General features: G+C 52.3%; 1 protein-coding gene across 1 annotated transcript in view; it reads left to right on the forward strand.

Moving 5' to 3' along the window:
• Positions 1 to 23,872, forward strand: part of CERS4 (ceramide synthase 4) — a 36,799-nt gene extending 12,927 nt beyond the window's left edge. The window contains exons 2-11 of the mRNA XM_057710470.1: positions 15,968 to 16,141; positions 18,565 to 18,682; positions 19,172 to 19,290; positions 19,378 to 19,435; positions 19,825 to 19,875; positions 20,232 to 20,324; positions 20,571 to 20,699; positions 21,111 to 21,217; positions 22,989 to 23,145; positions 23,391 to 23,872. Coding sequence (XP_057566453.1) covers positions 15,969 to 16,141; positions 18,565 to 18,682; positions 19,172 to 19,290; positions 19,378 to 19,435; positions 19,825 to 19,875; positions 20,232 to 20,324; positions 20,571 to 20,699; positions 21,111 to 21,217; positions 22,989 to 23,145; positions 23,391 to 23,567 — 1,182 coding nt within the window. The 5' untranslated portion in view covers position 15,968 and the 3' untranslated portion in view covers positions 23,568 to 23,872. The remainder of the gene's footprint in view (positions 1 to 15,967; positions 16,142 to 18,564; positions 18,683 to 19,171; positions 19,291 to 19,377; positions 19,436 to 19,824; positions 19,876 to 20,231; positions 20,325 to 20,570; positions 20,700 to 21,110; positions 21,218 to 22,988; positions 23,146 to 23,390) is intronic.
• The last annotated feature ends 1,064 nt before the right edge of the window (positions 23,873 to 24,936 follow it).

The following is a 24,936-nucleotide window of genomic DNA, read 5'->3' on the forward strand; positions in this document are numbered from 1 at the left end:
CACAATTTTTAAAGGTTACACTCCTTTTATTGTTATTATAAAATATCGGCTATGTTCCCTGTGTTGTACAATATATATCCTTGTAGCTTATTTATTTTATATATAGTAGTTTGTACCTGCTATTCCCCTACCCCTATCTTGCCCCTCCCCCTTTGCCTCTTCCCCCTGGTAACCACTCCTCTGTTCTCTATCTGTGAGTCTGTTTCTTTTGTGTTATATCCACTAGCTTATTGTATTTTTTAGATTTCACATATAAGTGATATCATACAGTATTTGTCTTTGTCTGAATTATTTCACTAAGCATAATACCCTCCAAGTCCATCCATGTTGCAAATGGCAAAATTTCATTCTTTTTTATGGCTGAGTCCACAGTGAATTTATTTCTGATATTGTATTTTTCAGTTTTAGAATCCCCATGTGGTGCATTTTTATAATTTCTGCTTCCCTGCTGAGGTTTCTTATTTGTTCATTCATTAGGAGGTACTTTTTCTTCACATCCTTGAATATATTTATAATAGCTGCTTCAAAGTCCTTATCTGCTCATTCCAACATCTGGGTCCCCTCAAGGTCAGTCCCCATTAATTTCCTTCTTTCTTGAGTATGTTTTCCTGTTTCTTCACATGTCGAGTAATTTTGGATTGTATTCTAGACATTGTGAAAGATAAGTTGTAGACACACTGGATTCTGTTGTGTTCCTCTGAAGAACACTGATTCTTTTTGTTTTTTAACTTATTTTTTTACAGGCAGTTAAATTCTCTAGACTCAATTCCAAAGTCTATTTCCCCTGCAGTAGGAAGCGGGTGATATCTTCCTTTCTTTTAGCTGTAGGCCAGCTGGTTGGAGTCTGCCTTGCACATGGTTCAAGGATTAGCAAGAGACTTGCACAGCATCTTTGCATAGAATTTGGACCTTCTTTTTTATTTATGTATTTCTTTTTTGGCTTTTTCCTTTCCTGCATATTCTGCCCCTTTGTTGAACTGTTGTAGTCTCTTTGAGCTCTGTCTTCTCACTTTTCAATCCAGTTTCTATTTCTGTTAAGTAACAGTGAAAAATGGGAAACTCACCCCGTGCTGTTCCCTTATTGCAGGCATAGACTCCCCTCCAACTCCTACCTATTTTTGGTCACTCTCTGGAGCGGTGCTGCCCAGTAGAGTTTTCTGCAACGGTGGAAATGTTCCATATCTACACTGCCCAGTATGGTAGCCACAAGCCACATGTGGCTATTGAGTATAGAAATGTTGCTGACTCAACTGAGGAACTGAATTTTAAATTGTATTTAGTTTTAATTGATTGAAACTTAAATGGCCACGTGTAGCTAATGGATACCATGTAGGACATGCAGTACCAGAACTTTCAGGTCGTTTTTTAATATGTAGTCCAGAGTATATCATTGTTATCTCCGAGAGGGCTGGTCTGACACATCTAACTCCACTAGTACCAAAGACAGAACTCTTTTGGTGGTTTTCCATGACTTGAATTACATATCAGGCCATTAGTGTCTGTCTGCATTTTGCTTTCATTTTTTCCACTCAATGATCCTCCCAACTCCGTGAGCATAGCTTTTCCTCCTCCCCTCATCCCAATTTGATAATTTTCTTTTTTTTTAAAAAAAGTATTTATTTATTTGTTTGTTTTTAGCTGTATTGGGTGCTTGTTGCTGCACGTGGGCTTTCTCTAGTTGTGGCGAGTAGGGGCTACTTTTTGTTGCAGTGTGCAGGCTTTTCATTGTGGTGGCTTCTCTTGTGGAGCACAGGCTCTAGGCTCGCGGGCTTCAGTAGTTGTGGCACATGGGCTCAGTAGTTGTTGCTCGTGGGCTTAGTTGCTCCGAGGCATGTGGGATCTTCCTGGAGCAGGGCTCGAAGCTGTGTCCCCTGCATTGGCAGGCGGATTCTTAACCACTGCACCACCAGGGAAGTCCCGATAGTTTTCTTAATTAAAAGAATTTTTTAAATTGTGGTAAAACACATATAACAAAAAATTTATCACCTGGACCGTGTTTAAGGGCACAGTTCAGTATTGTTAAGTATATTCACATTATTGTGTAACCAGTCTCCACAAGTTTTTCATTTTCCCAAATAGAAACTCTGTACCCATTAAACTCTGTCCCCGCCCTCTCCCCAACCCCTGGCACCCAACATTCTACTTCCTGTCTCTATAAATTTGACTCGGGGTTCCCTGGTGGTGCAGGAGTTAAGAATCCACCTGCCAGTGCAGGGGACGTGGGTTCGAGTCCTGGGTGAGAAAGATTCCACATGCCACTGAGCAACGAAGCCCGTGTGACACAACTAGTGAGCCTGCGCTCTAGAGCCCTTGAGCCACAACTGTGGAGCCCACGCACTGCAGCTACTGAAGCCTGTGTACCTGGAGCCTGTGCTCCGCAACAAGAGAAGCCACCTCAATAAGAAGCCAATACACTGCAATGAAGAGTGTCCCCTGCCCTCTGCAACTGTAGAAAGCCTGCACGCAGCAACAAAGATCCAATGCAGCCCATAAATGAAACATAATAAAATAAATAAGTTAAAAAAATAATAATAAAATAAATTTGACTGCTCTAGGGACTTCCTGTGAGTGGAATCAGACATATTTGTCTTTTTGAGACGGGCTGATTGCACTGAGCATGATGTCCTCCAGATTTACCTGTATTGTATCTTCTTCTTTTCAACGGTTATATAATATTTCACACTATGGAATCCTGAGGTTTCTGACCCCCAGCGTTGGACATCCAGGTTGCTTCTAGTTCTCACCGAAAGGGAGAGAGGGAGGAAGTCCAAAGGGAGGGACCCTGATGCCAGACAGAGCCCTGGGGGGCTCCTGGGCACGGAGGCCTTTTTGTCCCCCATTTCTTGTAGGCAAGACTCCAGCCTCCATGACCTTCCCTGAGTTCCAACGCGCACATCCAAACCGTTGCTAGTCAAAGGAGGAGCGGCCAGGAAACCACCAGAGACAAGATTAAAGGAACCAGAGAGGCTCATCAAGTTTAGGAGACAGACCACCTGAGACCCTGCACACACCCTAATCTTGTCAGCAACCCCACCCTTTTGAAACTTTGCAGAATAAAGAAGAATGCAAGGCGTTAATGACCACTACCCCTGACTATATAACCTCTCCCTCTTCCCCAGGGAGGGGGGCATAGTTTTTGAGGTGTGAGCCTACTGTGTTCCCCCTTTGCCTGGCAAAGAAATAAAGCCACTCTTTCTTTCTCCTCCATAACTCTGTCTCCGTATTTCTGTTTGGCATTGGTGCACAGAGCGCCAAGATCTTGTCAAGAAGAACACAAGGAAATTTGGGGGAGTGATGGATATATATGTTCATTATCTTGATCGAGGTGATGATTTCCACCAGTAGGTACAGATGTCAAATGCATTGAATCACATGCTTTTTTTAAAAATAATTAATTAATTAATTAATTTTGGCTGTGTGTGGTCTTTGTTGCTGTGCGCGGGCTTTCTCTAGTTGCGGCCAGCGGGGACTACTCTTCGTCGTAGTGCACGGGATTCTCATTGCAGTGGCTTCTCTTGTTGTGGAGCACAGGCTCTAGGTGCAGGGGCTTCAGTAGTTGTGACACGTAGGCTCAGTAGTTGTGGCTCACAGGCTCTAGAGTGTAGGCTCAGTAGTTGCGGTGCATGGGCTTAGTTGCTCCGTGGCATGTGGGATCTTCCCGGACCAGGGATTGAACCTGTGTCCCCTGCACTGGCAGGTGGATTCTTAACCACTGTGCCACCAGGGAAGCCCAGAATCACAGCTTTCAACATGCATGGTGTTTGCATGTCATTCAATAAAATTGTGTGTTTTCATTTTCAACTAATCCAAGCAAGCTTCTCTTACATGCCCATCTGTAGGCTTGATCCCTCCTGGTCCTATGCAGGTAACAGCCAGATCCTGCTGTCCCACCCCCACCTGCCTCTGGGGCTGGGCCTGCTCATTTCCCTCAACCTTCCAGAGACCTGATCCCCTCTCCTCCCTCAGTCTTTCTTGAAACCTCCCTGACCGACCCCTGAACACACACCCACACTAAGTGATGCTGGGGACCTCAGAGATCTCTCCCTTTCTGACCCTCACTGTCTGGTGACAGCTCTCTAAGCTCCCTGGGGCCAGCCAGGGCTGAACAAAAGCTTTGAAGAAAGGCCTAGGGTGGGGTGGGGCAGGGCTAGGGAGGGAGCTCTGCCTCCTTAGGGAGGGAAGGGTAGAGAGGGCCTCTTAAGTAGGGAATTTCATCTGACCCAAGTCTTAAAGACTTGTATGAACTAGCCCAGTGAAGGGGGTGCAGGCATTTCAGGGAAAAGGCACACCTCTGGACAGGCCTGGACTGCTGGGGGTCGCTCTTGGGGAATCCCAGCACCTGGGCGTGGGCTAGTGCAAGCGGTATAAGAGGGAGGGAGCAGATTCCAGGAGGGTGGGCACCCCACCATCAGCTCCCACGCAGGTGCAAAGCAACCCTCGTGGCCCCATTGTTGGTTGCTTTATTGGGGGGCAGTAGGGGGTTGCATCGCCAAGGGGTGGTTCTGAGAAGGTGACGCCAGGAGAGCTGGAGGGGCAGGCTGTGGTGAGGAGTGGTGGCCCGTGGGCTGGGGATTCTAGGGGACAGGGCTCCCCCAGGCCCCTGAGCCTGCCCAGGATGGGGGTAAAAGCTCTGAGAAGCTGCTCCGGGGAGGCGAGGGGAGGAGCCTGGATAAATAGGAGTTTTGCAACAAAGGACAGTCTGAATGTCAAAAGATTATTGTTAATTGAAGAAAACCAGAGATCTCAAGTTAAGGAATTCAGTGCTTTTCTATGGGAAGATGCAAGAGTCTGGGCTCACTGAAGTCATTCCTTTGATATGCACCTCAGCTATCTGGGACCAGTATCCTGACACATCCTGAGTTTCCTCAGGGCTCACTGCAGGGAGTGGCTGCAGTCTGATGGCTGCTAGATGGTAGGTATTCTTTTCAGCCCGGAGTTTCCTCAGCTCACCAGCTCAAGCAATCGTTGATGACTGTGACGTCCTTTGTTGATATGGCAGGAAATATTCCATTTCTCAAAGTTGAATCATGGGGACTTCCCTGGTGGCGCAGTGGTTAAGAATCCGCCCGCCAATGCAGGGGATGTGGGTTCAAGACCTGGTTCAGGAAGATTCTGCATGCTGCAGAGCAACTAAGCCTGTGCGCCACAACTACTGAGCCTGCACTCCAGAGCCCGTGAGCCACAACTACTGAGCCTATGTGCTGCAACTACGGAAACCTGCATGCCTAGAGCCAGTGCTCTGCAACAACAGAAGCCACTGCAATAAGAAACTCGGGCACCACAACGCAGAGTAGCACCCACTCTCTCGCCACAACTAGAGAAAGACTTCGTGCAGCAATGAAGACGCAATGCAGCCAAAAAATAAATCAATTAGATAAAAAAAAAAAGAAAGTTGAATCATGTGTGAGCTCCTGGTGCCCTGAAAAGGCTCTGGGACAGCTTAGGGGTGGTGGTGGTGTAGGACCTTGCTCCTTGGGAAACCTTGATAGGCAGAGACAGGCCTGTGAGCCCTGGGCCCACTGGTGGGCAGAGCAACCCCTTCCCCACCCTGAGTGACCCCTGGCTCACTCTCTTGTTGGCTGGGCAACCTGCATCCAGCCGCTTCTTGCTTTGAGCCTCTGGTTTCCCAGTTCTGAAACAAGAAGGCAGTGGACCTATACTACGGAGGTCAAGCTAACCTTGCCTGTTAAAGCAGGTGGTTTTCTTTTTCTAGCAGGTTTGGCCGCCTGAGCCAGAGTCCTCCCATCCACTCACTTGTCCATGTGTCTGTTCTACCCGCTTATTCATCCACTTAGCAAACACTTAGCTGGTACTTATGGTCGTGCTAGGCCCTGTCTGAGGACACGACAGGGACTAAACAACATTCTCGCCTTCATGAGGCTTAATGCCTTAGAGTGAGGCAGACAAACATCCCAGATCAGATGGGATGATGATGCCAAAGCTCAGCTTCCCTGTACACTGGTGCTGAATCAGATCTCAGAGACAGAGTTTTGGGTGAAGTAGAAGGGAACAGCTGTAAGACTTTGCCAGGCAAAGGGGGAACACAGTAGGCTAGCACCTCAGGAACTGTGCCCCCCTCCCTGGGGAATAGGGAGAAGTCTTCTAGTCGGGGCTCGTGGTCAGGGGTATGCCATAAGGGTGAAATCAGTAACAGTCTTGCATCCTTCTTATGGGTTGGTGGTGAGGTAAGTAGGAGCCAGCATCATCAACCTTCAAGTCCAACTGGTCTGGGGTCTACGTGCTTGTGGGCAGTGTACCATCATTAATCATTAACTTCTCTCCTTCTCTCACCTGGAGGGGGTTTCAACTTCTGCAAAATAGCGCAAAGATATTGTTGTGTGTATTGTTGATGGGGAAACAGGACCTGCCCCAGGGCTGCTCTTGCCTGTTTCTCCCTGCATCCTCTCCCTTCACGAATTAACAACTGCTTGAATCTGCCCATTGGAACTCAGGGATGATCATGGAGGCTGAATGAAGGCTGTTTCCTGTAATCAAAGATATAAGGGACACAGGAAGGCTTTGTGCCCAGGAACCCCACAGAGCTCTTCTCAGTATCAATGAGAGGGCTGAAGCAACAAAATAGGGTAAGGAGATGGAATAACATCGTGGCTTCTTTGGTAGTGATCTGCGAAGACTCTTCTGAAGAGGTAACCGAGGGAGCTGAGATGTGATTGATGAGATAGAGGTAGATGGGGTTGTGTGGGGGAACTGCAAATGCAAAGGCCCTGGGGCAGGAATGAGCTTGGTGTGTTGGACACAGCACATGCAAAGGCCCTGGGGCAGGAATGAGCTTGGTGTGTTGGACACAGCACATGCAAAGGCCCTGGGGCAGGAATGAGCTTGGTGTGTTGGACACAGCACATGCAAAGGCCCTGGGGAAGGAATGAGCTTGGTATGTTGGACACAGCACATGCAAAGGCCCTGGGGCAGGAATGAGCTTACTGAATTGAAAGTCCACCAAGCAGTCATTACAGTGAATTGAGCTAGTCGGGGGAGAAGGTTGTACTAACCAGGCCAGAGTATGGAGGGCAGGAGTGTGTCTAAATATGAAGGTCTGGGACAAAGCAGAGCCCTGGACTTGGGGCTCTCCTTAGGGTCCTTGAAAGTGGTGTCTCCTGGACTGGTCATTAGCAACCCGCAGGGACCCTGCTCAGAGAGGCCAGAGTGGAGGAGCCAGGGCCGGGGCAGGGGCGGCTGTGGTTATCTACAAATAACCCCCATCATGTGTTCCCTGCCTGGGCCTCCAGCCGAAGGAGTCAGGTGACCTCGGGCAGCAGGCCAGGCTGCGGGGGCCGGGTGAGTGTGTATACGTGTGTCTGTTCTTCCCTGGGCAGCCCAGACATCTGGAGTCTGAATTGATTTCCTTTTTCACAACCTGGGCAAGGCCTGTGTTTCCAGCTAGATTTAAAATAAAACAAACCTGTGCGCACAGCCCCGCTCTGCTGGGTGGTGCTGGGGCTTTGGGGGTTCAGGGGAGCAACAGGGATCCTCTGCTTATTGTCTGCCTCCCCGTGTCAGCACAGAGCCCTGATCTCTCTCTCTCTCTCCCCCAATCTGAGGATATTTTTAGCCACTAAGAAGGATTATCAGAGTCTGGCTCCCAGGTGGCAGGGGCAGGGCTGGGAGTGGGGCCAAAGTGCCTTCAAGAAGCAGCCTGGCTGGGAAACCGGGTTGGGGAGAGGGGGGCAGGGTGGGGGAGACAAGGATGAGGGCTAAGCTGGTTAAGCTGGACCAGCCACCCACTTGGTGATTCTCCGGATGACCCCGCAGCAGCCCTGGGTGAGCCAGCCTGAGTTCATTCATTCACTACAGCTTTAAGGAGGAAAGGCTGCAGAGGAGGGGGGCCGGGGTGGGGTGGGGGTGTCCAGAAAGAACCACCCAGAACCTGCGCAGACCGGCACCCTCCTTTCCAGACTGCTCCCCACCTTCCTCCTCTCTGCTGCTAATAGTAACTCTGTTTTACTTAGTGCTCACGCCACCCTAGGTATCATTCCCAACCGCCCCACCATGTGGAGGGAGGCGCCATTGCTATTCCCATTTTACAGATGAGAAAACTGAAACATGAACAGCAAGGTCCATGACGGGTACACGGCACGAATCAAATCCATTGTGATGCCAGCATGGAAATTTTACAAACTGCTCAGTTTCCTGACCCCCTACAGTGGTGTGGTAAAGCAGAAGATCTTGCTGTACCCATTTTTCAGATGGGGCAGCTGAGGCCCAGGGAGGTAGAGTGTCACAAGGAATGAGCAGAGGAGCTGGGGTCCAAAAGAGGAAAAAGGAAAGTTGAGGAGGAGTGCCACCATGAGCCTCGTTCCCGCCTGCCCCTCAGGAGGAGGGCATCTGTCAGGGGCGGGAGTGGATGAGAAGTTTGGACTTTGGTGGCCGTGCATGCCTGGTCACAGCCATACCTGAGCTCCTGTGTGCCAGACAGTGCCCACATGCTCCACATTGCAGGCTTACTGGCCTACTCAACCACAATGCAAGGATGTGGGTGACTTCTCAAACCTCAGTGTCCCTTCTTTATCAAGAGAGCGAAGGGGGTGGGGGAACAGACAGACACAGGTTCGAAGGGTAGGAGGTTCAAGGCCAAGTCCTCTGCAGTCAGGGTGTGTCAGTCTGAAGCCCCCTTGGAGGGCTTTCAGGTTTAGAAATTGCATTTCTGTTCACCATTCTGATATAGGGACGAGAAAAGGCTATGCCTGCTTTAGCTGAGGGGACTGGGGTTTGAGGCTGGTCATGCTTCCCCCCCCGCCCCTTTTCCAACCCCCTCCCTCCAAAAAAGGCTGCCTGACCAGCTTCCAGTGTCACAGTGAATGAGACAGGGGAGGCAGAAGGTGCTTTATCTGGATCTGAGGTGGCCACAATTGGGAGGTGGCAACTGACCTGGATTTTGAAGGATGCATAGGAGTTTGCCAGGCAGACAAGGAAGCGCTGTGAGGACTGAGGCCTTGCCAGCTTCCCCTACCATTTTGTGTCCTCAGCACCCAGCACAGGGCAATACATATTAGATGGATGTTCTAGGCAGAGGACAGCATTTGTAAAGGCTGGGGTGTGTGAAATCATACAGAATGGTGGGAGTGGAACTTGTCAAGCAGTGAATAGTGGACTTTGAAGCTGGGGACATGGGCAGAGGCCTGGGATTACGAGATGCCATTGCTCTTGTGCTTTCTCACTTGTTCCCAAAGATTTTTTTCTTTTTCTTTCTTTTTTTTTAAAACTATTTTCTAAAAATGGAAGTGTAGTTAATTTACAATGTTGTATTAGTTGCAGGTGTACAGCACAGTGATTCAGTTATGTGTGTGTATATACATATTCTTTTTCAGATTCTTTTCCATTATAGGTTATTACAAGACAATGAGTATAGTTCCCTGTGCTATATAGGAGGTTCTTGTTATCATTTTTTACGTAGTAGTGTGTATATGTTAATCCCAAAGTCCTGATTTATCTCTTTTTAGAGATAACAACCACCTGGGCAGAAGTTTCCCCATCCACCTGTCCACCTGTCTATTCTGTCTGGGCTTCCTGAGCCTTGTGGGTCTAAACTAGCCACTGTCTCACACCTGCCTTTAAAAAAAAAAAAAAAAAAAAATTTTTAAAAACTATCTGTTTGCAGGTGATATAATCTTTTTTATTCTTTTTTTTTTTTGGCAGTGTTGAGTCTTAGTTTTGGCATGTAGGATCTTTGTGGTGGCGCGCAGGCTTTTCTCTGGTTGTGGCATGTGGTCTCCAGAGTGCATGGGCTCTGTAGTTTGCGGCACACAGGCTCTCTAGTTGAGGCACTCGAGCTCAGTAGTTGTGGCACGCGGGCTTAGTTGCTCCACCGCATGTGGGATCTTAGTTCCCTGACTAGGGATAGAATCCGTGTCCCCCTGCAGTGGAAGGGAAGTCCCCACACACCTGCCTTAAAAATGTACAACAGGAGAGCTGTGAGTTTACATTTTGTTCAGGGTCTTACTGAGGACTATAGCTGTGAGGACTATAGCTGTCAGGACGGCCACTCAGTCGCTCTGAGTAAACAGCTCCACGGAGGCAGGGGAGGAGCCAGGATGTATATGAATTTCTTGGCTAGGAAATGCATGCAATAAAGCATACATCTTGGGAAAAGATGCCTGCCAATCACAAAGAACAGATTTTCTCAGGGACTTCCCTGGTGGCACAGCAGTTAAGAATCCACCTGCCAATGCAGGGGACATGGGTTCGAGCCCTGGTCCGGGAAGATCCCACATGTCGCGGAGGAACTAAGTCCGTGAGCCACAACTGCTGAGCCCATGTGCTGCAACTACCGAAGCCCACGTGCCTAGAGGCCAAGCTCCGCAACAAGAGAAGCCACTGTAATGAGAAGCCCAAGCACAGCAACGAAGACCCAACACAGCCAAAAAAGAAAGAAAAGAAAGAAAGAAAAAAGAAAAAAAAGAATAGGTATCTCAAGTTAATGATTTCCATGCTTGTCTGTATATGGGAAGATGCGTGAATCTGAGGTCATTGCAATTCTTCCTGCTTTGTGTTTGAAGGATCCAGGGACCCTTTTATCCAAAGCGCAGAATGCCTCATCCTGTTTTTTTTTTTTCCCCATCCTGAATTCCCCTCAGGGCACACTGCCTGTAGGTTGCAATTTAACCCTTTGTATAACTGGATGGTGAGCAAGACTCTTTGTTCCTTCCCCCCCACCCCCGCCCCCCGACACGTTTGCCCATTTGTCAAGCTGCTGCCTTTTGGTGTCCCTCCCATGCTGGAGTGTCCAGTGGGGGCAGCTACTACTAATCCCTTCACTGATGCCTGAACCTGGACGCCCTAAGGCATGGTCTGTGGGCTGCTGCCTCATCTACACCCCCTCCCTGGGAGATTCCACCCATCCCCCACCCCAGCCCCGAGGAGCTCCTGCCTCCTCCATGGCCCTCAGGGACATCTGAGGCACCTCCACTGCTTGCCACCAAACCCAACTCTTATCCCCAAATCCACTGTTGATTGGGGAAAAAAAATGCATAACCTGAAAACTGAGAATTATGTTTTCTTCTGCACACATTCTGAGGACTTCAAGCTCGGTTGACACCTCTCAGCTCTGAGAGACTGCTCCAGAGAGGTAAGGGAGGAGCTTGGATATATACAGGGGATTTTGCAACAAAGACCAGGCAGTTGGAACATGGAAAGAGTACTGTTAATTAAAAGAAAACCAGATAGCTCAAATTAAGGAATTCAGCACTTTTCTATGTATGGGAAGATGCAAGAGTCTGGACTCTCTGAAATCATTTCTTTGAAATGCAGCTCAGCTATCTGGGGCCAGTAATCTGTGCTTTCTCATCCTGAGTCTCCTCGGGGTGCACCGTAGGGGGTGGGTGTAGCATTTGACTGCTAGATGGGGGGCATCCTGTTTCCATCCTGAGTTCCCTCAGGGCTCACCATGGGGCCCCGCGGCGGGGGTGGGGACAAGCGGCAGCTCTAATGTGACGGCTGATGGCTGCAGCATCCTTTGCTTACCGATGTGGCAGGCAATATTTTTTCCTTGACGCATCCCCGCGGATTTAAACATCAGCTGTACCAAGACTGACAGTCCACCTTCCCCACCGACACCCCCCTCCCCCACCTTCACCCCGCCCCCGCTTGCTTTGTCCAACACCAAACCCGCCTCCTGCCCCCACCAGTTCCTCAGACTCAGAGAATTGTTCTTTTTCTGTATTTGACTTGTGATATTGTGATTTCTAATGAGAAATAGGTATTTGGCCTTCCTCTGGGTTCCTGGCACAGAACTTTTAAAACCCTGGGAGTTTCCTAAGTGATGAGGGGAATAAAGGTGTCTTTTGTTATGTTAATGAGGTGACTTTTGGAAAGCCCCCCAGGTCCCCTAAGGATGGGACTGGTTGCCTTAGGAACCAACCTTGTAATGAGGGAGTTTGGAACTTTCAGTCCCACCCCTGGACCTCCGATGGCCAAAGATTTGATTACTGTGACTGTGTAAAGAAGCCTCCTTGAAAGGATGGGGTTTGGAAAGCTTCCAGGTTGATGAACTCGTGGAGATTTGGGGAGAGTGTTGCATCTGGGGAGGGCCTGGAAACTCCGTCCCCTTCCCAGTACCTTGCCCTATGATCCCTTCCATCTGGTGCCTGAGTTATGTCCTTTTATAATAAACCGATCATCTAGGAGGTGAACTGCTTCTTTGTGTCCTGTGAGCTGCTGTAGAAAATTAACCCAAGGAGGGCTCGTGGGAACTTCCGTCTATGGCAAGTTGGTATATATAATAGTTTGCATCTGCTAATCACAAACTCTCAATCCATCCCTCCCCCTGCCTTTGTTGCCCTGGCAACCACAAGTCTGTTCTCTGTGTCTATGAGTCTGTTTCTGTTTGGTGGATAGGTTCATTTTTGTCATATTTTAGCAGAATCATAGACTTTTCCAAGGCAAACATTTTAATCTGCACAAAGAAAGGGCCCACAGCATAGATGTCCAACTTGGGGAATGTTCTCAACCAGAATAGCACATGGATCAGGAGACAGAACTTTCCAGCCCCTGGCAACCACTCTTGGCCCCTCCAATCACTACCTGCCCCTAAGAGCAACCAGTCTTCTGATGTGGCAGGGATGGAATAATGCCCCCCTAACGATGTCCACATTTTAATCATGGAACCTGGGGATACGCTACCTCAGTGGCAAAGGGAACTGAGATTGCAGATGGAATTAATGTTGCTAACTGGCTGACCTGGAGATGGGGTGATGATCTTGGATTATCTGGGTGGGCCTCCATTCTGGCCTCCAAGGCCACTTCCTGTATGGCAACCAACCCCCCACCCCACCCCGGCCGCTTGCCGTCTCACCTAAAATAAAAACCAAGGGTTGGGGAATTCCCTGCTGGCAGTCCAGTAGTGAGGAGTCTGTGCTCTCACTGCTGAGGGCCTGGGTTCAATCCCTGGTCGGCGGACAAAGATCCCACAAGCTGCACAGTGTGGCCAAAAAAAGAAAAAAGAAAAATCCAAGGGCCATAGAACTCCCAGACTGCATGAGATGGAGTGTAAAATGGTACAGCCACCCCAGAACGCAGTTTGGCAGTTGCTTATAAAGCAAACCATGCAGAATAACCCAGCAATTCCACGCCTCCGAACAGACCCAGGAGACGGGAAAACTTCTCTTCACACAAGACTTGGACATGAAATATTCTGAACAGCTTTGCTCATAATTACCCAACACTGAATGCATCGCAAATGCCCATCAACAAGCGAATGATAACCAACCATGGTATATTCATTCGGTACCAACGATTCAGGAATAAGAAAGGAAGAAGCGCGGGACTTATCTGATGGTCCAGTGGTTAAGAATCCGCTTTTCAATGCAGGGGACACAGGATCGATACCTGGTCGGGGAACTAAGATCCCACATGCCGGGGCAACTAACTAAGCCCTCTAGCCGTAACTACTTGAGTCCGCGTGCTCTACAGCCCAATGAAGATCCTGCATGCCACAACTAAGACCCAGCGCAGCCAAATAAATGAATACATAATTTTTTTTTTTAAAAAGAAATGTTACTGATCTCGCAACAACAGGGATGAATCTCAAAAATATTACACACATGAAAGAAGCTAGACGCAAAGATGGGGCTTGTGATTCCATTTATATGAAGTTCTGGAACAGACAAAAGTAATCCCGGATGGGGGGTGGTGGTGGGGGAATTGGAGCAGAGGTTCCCTTTGGACAGTGGAGATAGAGGTTGCCTGAGAAGGGGCTGGAAGAAGAATCTTGTGGAGGGACAAGGTTTGGGGCAGAGGTTGGTTTGCACAGGTGCGTGTATTTGTCAAAACTCAGCAACTGTACACTTAGCATGAATACATTTTGCTGTAGTAAATTTTACCTTGAAAAAAATAAAAAAACCCCGCAGATGTCAATATTGAACTCCAGTTAATGGTCTCCATGCTGAAATATTTAGGGGTGATGTGACTTGATGTCTGCTGCTTTTAAAAAAAAAATTGGAATATAGTTGATTTATGTGTTTGTTTCAGGTATACAGCAAAGTGATTCAATTATATATATATATATATATATATATATATAAATATATACACACACTCTCTTTTTTCAGATTCTTTTCCATTATAGGTTATTACAAGAGATTGAGTATAGTTCCCTGTGCTATACAGTAGGTCCTTGTTGGTTTTCTATGTTATATACAGTAGTGTGTATATTTTAATCCCAAACTCCTAATTTATACCTCCCCGCACCCACAGCTGCTTATTTTGAAATGCACTGGTGGGTGGCTAGAGGGAAGGAGGGATAGGTAGATGGATGGATGGGTGAAGAAGTAGAGCAAAATGTGAATGGTAGAGTCTAGTGGTGGGTATATAGACATTCACTGCAAATTCCACTTTTCTGTAGGTCTGAAATTTTTCATCATAAAATGTTGGAGGAAATCATCCAAGTTCCTCCTCGTGGCCCACAGGCCCTGCATGATCTGCTCCGTCCCACAGGACTCCTTCCTGATCCTCCAACATTCAGTTTTGCTCAGTCCTGCCTCAGGGCCTTTGCACTTGCTGCTCATGTCTCTGGAAAGCTCTTCCCAGCCCCCTTCCCACCACCACTACCCTCTTCTGCATAAACCCAGGCCCTCCTCATCTCCAGCTCTCAGCTCAGGTGGTGTCTCCTTAAAGACCTTCCTTGATAAATCGCACCACCCTATTTATTTTCTACCAGTCCCCATCACACTGTGTTATCTCATTTATTTGTGAATTTATTAACTTGTGTATTAGCTGCCTCCCCCTGCCAGGCTGTGAGCTTCATGGGGAGAGGAATGTGTCTGCTTTGTTCCCTGCTGTGTCCCTAACATCCAGCCCCAGGTTGGCATGTACAAGCCACTGAGAGGATATCTTGTGGATGGGTGGATAGACAGGTGGATGGATGGATGATGGACGGACACATAGGTAGACAGGTGGGTGGGTGGGTGGATGGATGAGTGAATGGGTGAGTGGATGAACAGATGGCTGGACAGATAGATGGGTAGGTGGCTGGACACATAGATATACAGGTGGGCAGGCAGATGGCTGGATGGATGAATAGGTGGATGGATGGGTGGATGAGTGGGCGGATGAACAGATGGATTGGATAGATGGATGGGTAGGTGTACAGGTGAGCAAACAGATGATATAGCTGAGCGGATGAACAGACAAATAGGTACATTGATGGACAACTAGTCAGTAGATGGTGGTTTGATGGATGGAAGGATGGACAGACAAATGAACAGACAAACTTTGTAAGCGGGGACCAGCGTGGGGGTTGGGGCACTTGTCTTAAATCTCGGGAGTGGGAGAAGCTATTGGGCTCCTCAGGGCTTTCGGGCCCCACAGCAGCTCCCCAGCAGCTCTTGGTGGAAAGCTGGCTTACCTTGACCACTGCTCCTTTAGCCGACAGCAAACTCGATCACACAGTGGACTCTCTTGCCCAGCCACAGCCAGGCTCTTGGATAGTGAGAGAGACAGCCGACATTCACACCTCAAGGGGAGTCCACGTGTGGATGGATGGCCAGGGAGGGAAGTGTGGATTTCCTTAAATCCTTCCTCTTTGGGCTGTATCAGAGGCACCTTCCTGCGATGGCAGAAAACCTTCCCTGGCATTTGAGAACCCAACTTCATGACCCCAATCAGCCACTCCCTTGACTTCTGGCCACCGTTCCCATGTCTGTAGAGTACAGAATAATAACCTCTGTCATGAGCTATATTTAAGGGTCAGTAGGCACTGGGTTAAGTACTTTGTGTGCCTTATCAGGCTGGGCTGAGAGGAGGGTATTACTGTCCCTGTTTTACAAATGAACCTGAGATTCAGAGAGGTCAGGTCATTTGCCTGAGGACACACAGCCCAAGTCTATCCTTAACACTGGCTCTAATAAACTCCAGATTGCCAGGCACTGGGGGGTACGAGGGTGCGGTGCCAGGTCCTCCCGCTCTATCCATCCTGCATGCCGAGTTCTCCATTAACTGGATCCTGTGTTCACAGGATGTGGTCCAGCCTGAACGAGTGGCTGTGGCAGGAGAGGTTCTGGCTACCACCCAACAACTCATGGGCTGTACTGGAGGACCGCGATGGCCTGGTCTACGCCCACCCACAGGACATGCTGATGGCCTTGCCCCTGGCGCTGGTCCTGGTGGCCGTGCGCTTCACCTTTGAGAGGTGAGTGTCCGCTGTGCCCTGGCGGGTTGACCCTGTCATTGCTCGTGTGTGCACGGCGCCCGCCCTGTGCTCTCCCATCTGCGTGAGGTCATCCTCATGTGTCTGTGGATGGAGTCTGGCTTTGAGTCAAAGTGCTTTTCCCGACTCCATCCTGCCCCCAGCTGCTGCCACCCACACTCCGATGGTCTCTGATGGCTGGAACGCTGGGTGCAGCTCAGGTCTGGGTGTGCCAGCATCTTCAGGAAACGAGTAGGGGCCCTGGAGGGGATGTGCCTGCTTTGCTGACCTAGGATGGGTCAGCGGAGGCCAGTGAGTAAGCGAAGAAACTCCTGCCCACTCCCTCCTCCCTCTCTCCTGTATGGGCACCTCTACCCCCTCCCCACCCCCTGCCCTCTCCCCATCACCTTTTTCTCCTGCTCCCGCCTGTAGCCAAAGGAAGGGGCATAGGCCCTCCAGCCCCCCACTTTGGGGCTGCTGTCCACTCACCCCCAGCCTCCTGCAGCCTCGCACAGCACACCTGAGTGTGTGCCACCTGCCCAGGTTCCCAGAGGCCTCCTGGTTGCCAGACCCCATGGATTTTCAGTCATTTCTCACCAGACCCCGTGGATTTTCAGTCATTTCTCAGTCGACCCAGACGCTGCCCCACACTGGAGTTCCTCCTCTTTCTCTGGCCATCCATCTCCTGGGTCACCTTCCTCTGTCCTAGATGGTCCCGTCCTTTTCTACCTGACAACGCTGTGGCCGCAGCTTCCACACCTGTCTTGCCCCCATCGTCTACCCTGGCAGGGCCTGCCCCACTCTTCTGCCTGATTCCCCCTTCATGTCCAAGGACCCCTCCCCCTCCCCTTCCTCCACATCCCACATGTGATTTCAGGTCCCCCACCTTTCTTTACGACCCCCTGGCCTTTGCACTCCCTCCCCTGCAGTTCCTTCAAGTCTGGGTTCCAGGGAAGCCTGCCCTCTCCCTTTCCCTGCGCAAAGCCCTTAACCGCCTCTGGCTCCCGCTTTGGGTCCCCCTCTCTGTCCCGCTCTGACCACAGGGACATGCGAGCATTCTACACTTTGCTTTGCCTCTCACCCTCACGAGGAGCATTCTGGGGTCTGGGCTCCCTGGACACAGGCTGGACATGGGGAACCCAGGGCACGTCCACTGACATAGTATTTACCAGACACTCTCTGAGCTCTTCCTTTGTGTCACCCATTGCTCTAAGCAGCCTGTGCGCCTTAACTAGCCTTCACTGCCACCCAGTGAGGTGGTACTGTTATTATCCCCATTCTACAGAAGAGGAAATGGAGGCACAGAGAGGTCAAGTGACCTGCCTGAGGTCACACAGCGGGTAGGTCACCCAGAATTGAGGCTTTGCCTGAGGGATCCTGGGAGGCCCAATTCCTCCAGGCCTTGAAGGCTGGATCTGTTTTCCTGCCTATTTAGGCGATGGCTCCAGCTGAGGTGGCCATGTTAACTCCTCCCAAAGGCATCCCTTGCCTTTCTAAAGGCCAGTGGGGTTGGAAGTATCTTTTCTGGGGTCAAACAAAAACAGAGGTGTTCCTCTTTAAGGCAAAGTGAATCCTGGGTCTGCCATTCACTCGCTGTGTCACCTTGGGCATGTTTCTGGCCTCTCTGAGCCTCAGTTTGCCCATCAGGACAATGGGGACAATAATAAAAGGGTTAAGTGAGCCAGCACACAAGGCGGACTTGGACACATGCTTGGCAGATCCTGAGTGTTCAGTAGATGCAGATATGGGACTTCCCTGGTGGTCCAGTGGTTAAGACTCTGTCTTCCACTGCAGGGGATAATGGTTTGATCCCTGCTCAGGGAACGAAGATCCCACATGCCTCACAGCACAGCCAAAAAAATTTTTTTAACGGCAGTCATATCCCATTCCTGCCTTCCTCTGCCCCCCCAACACGATTGAGTCTAGAATGAGTTCCATGCTGGGCTGCTCTGAGCCTCAGTTTCCCCCAGTGAAAGGAGACATTGAGATGCTGGACATGTAATTCAGTCCTGACCCCTGGTCTTGGGAGCCCCCTTGTGGGCAACATGGTGATTGACTCACCAGGGTCTGGGCTCCTCCAGAGTCCACACTGGAGGGGGGTGGGGAGGATGCTGGGAGTAGGGGGGCCTGAGAAGCAGACCTGCCGCTGCCCATGGGGGGGCCCCCAGCCTGGTGGAGGCGGGGGGCAGATCAGGACCCAGGCCACCATGAGACAGACAATGAGGGGGCTCTCATTCCTGGTTTGGGATGGAGTGAAGGTGCCTGGGTACCACCAAAGTTGCTCTTCATCCTCCATCCTGAGGGGTGATGAATCCAGCTGCCCAATGCAACAGCCAGGCGATACTGCCTCCAGGGTCCTAAAATGTGGCCCAGTGAGCCCCCATTTCCCCACCTGGATTGACAAGCTCTGTCTCCCCTGCACCCAGATTCGTCGGCCTGCCCCTGAGCCGGTGGCTGGGTGTGCGGAACCAGACCAGGAGGCCGGTGAAGCCCAATGCCACACTGGAGAAACACTTCCTCATGGAAGGGCAGAGACCCTCAGAGGTGAGACCCCTGACCCCCTCCTCCATCCCCATTGGCCTGCTTGGGTGCCCTGGGGGGGGTTCTGGAGGGGGTGCAAGAAAGCCTCTGTGGGAGGCTGCCCCCACCCGTAGCCCCTTGAAGAATCCCAGTTCCTGTCGCTCTGTCTGTGTGTAGGGTTGGGGTTTTTTGTTTTTTGTTTTGCCACGTCACATGGAATGTGGGATCTTAGTTCCCGGGCCGGGGATCAAACCTATGCCCCCTGCACTGGAAGCGCAGAGTCTTAACCCCTGAAGTGCTGGGGAAGTCCCAGGGCTGGATTTTTATAAGGCCTGTTTTGGGGGGCCCCCCACCCTGTGAAAGCCCCTACTCCCCCACCTCCATAGGGAGACCAACCCCACGGGTGAGGTCTGAGGCCACAGGGCAGGGGGGAGCAGAACTGGATCCCACCTGTCCTGGAACAGGGGTGGGAGGCCACCTCTGTGACCTTGGCCCCCATCACTCCCTCCCCAGCCCCAGATGAACCTCCTAGCCACCCAGTGTGGCCTCACGCTGCGGCAGACCCAATGCTGGTTCCGGAGACGCCGGAACCAGGACCGGCCCTGCCTGACCAAGAAGTTCTGTGAGGCCAGGTAAGCCCAGGGTAGGGCTGGGGAGGGGGTGTGGCGGGGGGTCTGCTCCTTTGGCAGCTGCCTCATGGACTCCCTCCCTGCCTGCAGCTGGAGGTTCACCTTCTATCTGTGCTCCTTCATCGGTGGAATCTCAGTTCTGTACCACGTGAGTGTACCTGACAGCTCACCTGCCCTATCTCACAAGCACCTACTATGCACAGGGCCTGGATTGGGTGGGGACGGGGTGTGTAGGGTTCGGGCAGAGGGGGAAACACGTGCAAAGGCACAGAGAGGGTGGAGGGAACGAGGCAAGGTCGTGGTGAATGTTCGCTCAGTAGGTGCCTATTGAGGACCTACTGTGTGTCGGGGTTGGGGATTCTGAGTAAGCCCCTGGTTTACAGTGAGAGCAGAGCTGTAACCAGGCAGGAAACAGCCAGCCTGAGTGACAGCGGCACATCGAGGGCCAGGGAGCCCTGAGGAGGCCCCAGGCCTGGAGGGAGAGAGGGAGGGTGGGTTCTAAACTTTGGACAGCCTCAGACTCCCTCATTCCTGCAGGAGTCATGGCTGTGGACGCCAGTAATGTGCTGGGACAATTACCCACAGCAGGTGAGTGGCAGGGGGGTGTCTGGAGGCTGGTGGGAGGATCAGGGTGGTCAGAGTTCCTGTGGCCATGGGCAGGAGATCCAAAGCTGGACATCACATCATCATTCCCCTCTGAGCCCCACTCTCTGTTTCTTGGCTCCCCTGCAGAATGGAGAGGGGCCAGGAGTCAGGACACAGGGAGCAGGAGCTGCCACAAAACCACTGTCCTTGATTACCTCTGGGGTCGGGGAGCTCATGCTTTCCTCACTCATTGGAATTCATGTGTCATGGGTTTGAGCAAATGGGAGGGCCATACCCCACGTCCCATGGCCTGTGGGAATCTCCACTCCCCACAGCTGACTTTGCACTCCCTGCCACAGCCCCTGAAGCCAGCCCTGTACCGCTGGTACCTCCTGGAGCTGAGTTTCTACGTCTCTCTGCTGATCACACTGCCCTTCGACACCAAGCGCAAGGTGAGGCCAGGCCAGAAGTCTGGCTAAGGAAGTGATGCCCTGGGGCGGTCGTGACCCAGTCCCAGGTGGGGAGGGGTGGCCTCACCCCACACCCGGAGACCCTTGGTGCCTCAGGCAGGAGGCATGGAGTCCACGTGCCAAGCAACCCCCTGGGAGGGGCTACTCCCAGCCCTGCGGGGTGCGGCCCCCCCCAGCCGCCCAGCCTCATCCCGGCTGTGACCCCTCCCCCCCCACCGTCTCCCGCAGGATTTCAAGGAGCAGGTGGCGCATCACTTCGTGACCATCACCCTGATCGCCTTCTCCTACAGCGCGAACTTGCTGCGCATCGGCTCTCTGGTGCTGCTGCTGCACGACTCCTCCGACTACCTGCTGGAGGTGGGCCTGGCGCAGCCCAACCCCTCCTAGCCGCCCGGCCCCGCCCTACCCTGTGCCCTGGGTGTTGAGGCCCCACCCCCTGTCAGTCTTCCGGGGAGGTGAGGCCCCGCCCCTGTCAGTCATCCGGGGAGGTGAGGCCCCGCCCCCTGTCAATCTTCTGGGGAGGTGAGGCCCCGCCCCCGTCAATCTTCCGGGGAGGTGAGGCCCCACCCCCATCACTCACAGACCACAGACTTTTTACCTTTCTACCATACAGTTCCTAGAGATAAGACCCCACCCCAACTCACTTGGCCCAGCCCCAGGGCACCTTTTCCCTGGGGATGGAGGCCCCGCCCCTGCTCGGCCCCGCCCTCCCCGTGCTTCCCCCACCTCCGGGCCCCCACGTCCATTTCTCTCCGGTGCCCTCCCCAGGCCTGTAAGTTGTTCAACTACACGCACTGGCGACGCGTGTGCGATGCTCTCTTCGTCATCTTCTCCCTGGTCTTCTGCTACACTCGTCTCGTGCTCTTCCCCACCCAGTGAGTCCGTCCTCCCACCGGGGGTTGGGGAGGTGGGAGGGTGCAGGGGGTTGGGGAGGTGGGAGGGTGCAGCGGAGTTCCGGCCGGCCTCTCCCTCTGTTCCTGGGTTCCCCAGTTCCCAGATGCAGGGAACTGGGGTTGTTGGCTGGGAGGGCTTCCAGGAGGAGGCAAGGAAGGGTGTTCCCGGCCCAGGGCACAGCATATGCAAAGGCCCAGAAGTAGAAGAAACAGAAAACTGGTCTTATTCATTATTCCTCATGTGTCGGGAACGTGGATTGGGAGACAGGGCCGGGCCCCACTCGCTCAAGTCTTTTTTGCCCAGTAATTTGCAGTGCGTCTCCCAGGAAGCAGAGGGAAAAACGTGAAGGCCCCTCCCTGCTCACCTGAAGCTGACACTGGTGGATGGAGAAATACAATAAATAAGGCAAACAAGTAGACTGTAGAATATGTGAGGCAGTGGTCGTGCTAAAGAGAAAACAAGTTGGGAAGGTCACAGGAACTGTGTGAATAGTTGGAATTAGGGTAGTCAGAGAAGGCCTCACTGACAGCGTTTATACAGAGACTAGAGGGAGGTGAGGGAGAAAATTACGGATCACTGGGGAAGAGCAGGGGAAGAGCACATGCAAAGGCCCTGAGGCAGAACCGTGCCCAGCATGTTGGAGGAACACAGAGGACGCCCTTGTGGCAGGAACAGAGTGAGCAAGAGAGGGACGAGGAGAGGGCAGAGAGGTGATGGGACAGAGTGTGCAGGGTCTTACCGGCCTTGGGGATAAATTGGGCTTTTATCCCAAGCCAGATGGGAGCCCTGGAGGGTTCTGAGCAGAGGAGGGGTGGGACCTGACTTGAGTACTCGCAGGCTCCCTCTGGTGGCTGCCTGAGGAATAGCTGGTAAGAGGTTGAAGGAGAAGCTGAGGGGCCAGGGCGGAGGCACCAGCTCTGGTCCAGGTGGGCAGTGATGGGGCTTGACCAATGCAGGTGATAGAAATGGGTGGACTTTAGGGCGATAAGTTTAGGGTCCTGAGGTGGGAACAGGCTCAGATTTGCTGATTAAGGATCAGGAGCTCAGCTTTGGCTGTGCTGGGTTTGGGGGGCCTGCACCACCCCCACCCACCCACCCCCAAACCACCACCACCACCACCACCACTGAAAAGTGGAGGAAGCAGTCGACACCAGCCTGGGGTTCTGGGAGAGATATCAGTGTCCAGTGTTTGCAGACAGGGCCGCTGGAGACCAGGTGTGGACAGAGAGGCCCAGTCTTGGGGCCCCCTGATGTGTGCAGGTCAGGGGAGCCTGCAGAGGAGATGGAGGAGTAGTCGTGAAGTGGGGACATGGGAGTGTGGGTCCCTGAAGGCACACGAGGAAAGAGCGTCGGGGGGAGGGAGGGCCAGCTGGGTGCCTGCTGTCCAATCAAGGCAGGGCACCAAAGACCCTACAGCTGATCTGGGTGAAGGTGGCAGGGGTGGCGGAGGAGCAGATCTGAGAAGGTGTGAAAGGACCACCCAGGAGAGCTACTGGGACACTAAGCAGCCCCTTGGGGTCATGACCAGCCAGTCGTCCAGCTTGTGCATTCCATGCCTTTAGTATAACCAGGTGAGGGGGGTACTTAAATGCCCAGCTGAAGGGCACAGGTATCATTCTTGGGGGGAGGGGGTAATGGGGAGCTAGAGAAGGTTCTGGAGCAGGGAAGTCACCCAAGTTAGAGATTCCTAGGACTGGGGGCAGCAGCAGCCGGTGAACCCCTGCCTGTCTCCCTCCTGGCAACCCACCCTAGGATCCTCTATACCACGTACTATGAGTCGATTGCCAGCTCGGGTCCCTTCTTTGGCTACTACTTCTTCAACGCACTTCTGATGATGCTACAGTTGCTGCATGTGTTCTGGTCTTGCCTCATCCTTCGAATGATCTACAGCTTCATCAAGAAAGGCCAGGTAGGCGGTCCAGTGGCTAAGGCTCCGCGCTTCCAGTGCAGAGGGCTTGGGTTCGATCCCTGGTTGGGGAACTAAGATCCCAAGCGCCATGCGCAAGGCCCCAAAAAAATGTTTTTAATTAATTAATTTTTAAAAAAAGAAAAGAAAGGCCAGGTAGGGCCAGGCAAGGGTTGGTTAGCGTGTACCTCCCTGGGGCCCCCAGCCCAGCCCAGCCCCACGCCTCCTCCCGCCTCCCTGTTCCCCAGATGGAGAAGGATGTTCGCAGCGACGTGGAGGAGTCGGACTCCAGCGATGGGGAGGCGGCCCAGGAGTACCGGCAGCTGAAGAACGGGGCGGCTCACCGGCCCGGAGCAGCACCCAGTGATGGCCCTCGGAGCCGGGCAGCTGGGCGGATGGCCAACGGGCACACATCAGCCACGTAGCGGGCCGGGGACTGGCCGCGAGCGGCTGCCCCAGCGCCCAGCAGCTCAGATTTGTGGGGCGCTGGACTGGGGGCCCTCAGGCCGACTCCGTGGAGACAGGGAGGGCCCCACTGCAGGGGCTGATGATCTGTCTCCAGCCCCCTCCGTCTGCCCACCCTCCCTCCTTCCCTGGGGCAACAGGACAGAGCTGTGGGGGGGCAGCCATGGGACGCTGCAGCCCGCCAGCGCCACCTCCAGGCTGCAGCCTGGCAACTGTGAAGAGCCCCAGCCTGAAAGGGGGTCCAATAAAACTTGACCAGAGCCAACTTCTCTTCCTGAGAGCTTGTGTCCCTGTCACAGCTCCTCATCCATCCCCAGAGGCCCCAAGGTAGCCAGGACTTACGTACCTCACCAACCGGACACTCACTGCCACCCCCCGACACATGCCCACCCCCAGGGGACCCAGACAGCCAGCAGTGCATGGGAACCCCCTTGGGTGAGTCCCTGATTCCCAGCCAGCGGCCTCAGCCAAGCCACCTCCTTCCACCCCAGGGCAGCCCTCGGTCAGCTACTCACAGACCCCATGTATAGATGAGCAGGTACTAGGCTCAGACAGGTGGAGTCCTTTGCGCAAGATGACACAGGTCCAAACAGAAGGGCAGAGGGGAGACTCACACCTGTTCCTGCAGCGCGTGCTCAAGGCCGGCAGATCCCCATCCTCAAGGTCTCCAGGATCTCCCTGGAGACAGTGAAATAGGAGTTGGGGGGGGGGACTTCCTGCAGGCTTCTCAAGGGTGCATCTGGGTGCAGAAGCTATGCAGGAGGGTGCTCCCCTCCACACCCCAGAAATCACTGCCACAAGGTCCGATGCAGGACCAGAACATGCTACCTTCAGGGGAACACCAGAGACAGGGGAGGCGGAGCAGAGAGAAAAAGGGTGGGGAGACAGATCTCGCTGTCTGTGCTTTTCAGCAAAGAGGAGAGGATGGGAGCGGGGAGAGATGGCAGACAGGAGAAAGGTCCCTGCTGTGTCTCCACTGGGAGACAAGGATGGAGGGAAAGGAAAGCAGAGAAAAGAGATTCAAGAGGCAGGTGTTACATATGATCCTGCAATCCCACTCCTGGACAATATATCTGGACAAAACTCCAATTCAAAAAGATACATGCACTCCTATGTTCATAGCAGCACCACACACAATAGCCAAGACATGGAAACAACCTAATACATATCAACAGATGAATGGATAGAGAAGATGTGGTGTATATATACAATGGAATATTACTCAGCCATAAAACAAGGAAATAATGCCATTTGCAGCAACATGGATAGACCTAGAGATTATCATACTAAGTGAAGTAAGCCAAAGACAAATATATGATATCGCTTATA

Source organism: Hippopotamus amphibius, chromosome 15 (assembly GCF_030028045.1).
Source record: "Hippopotamus amphibius kiboko isolate mHipAmp2 chromosome 15, mHipAmp2.hap2, whole genome shotgun sequence".
NCBI classification, from domain to species: domain Eukaryota; kingdom Metazoa; phylum Chordata; class Mammalia; order Artiodactyla; family Hippopotamidae; genus Hippopotamus; species Hippopotamus amphibius.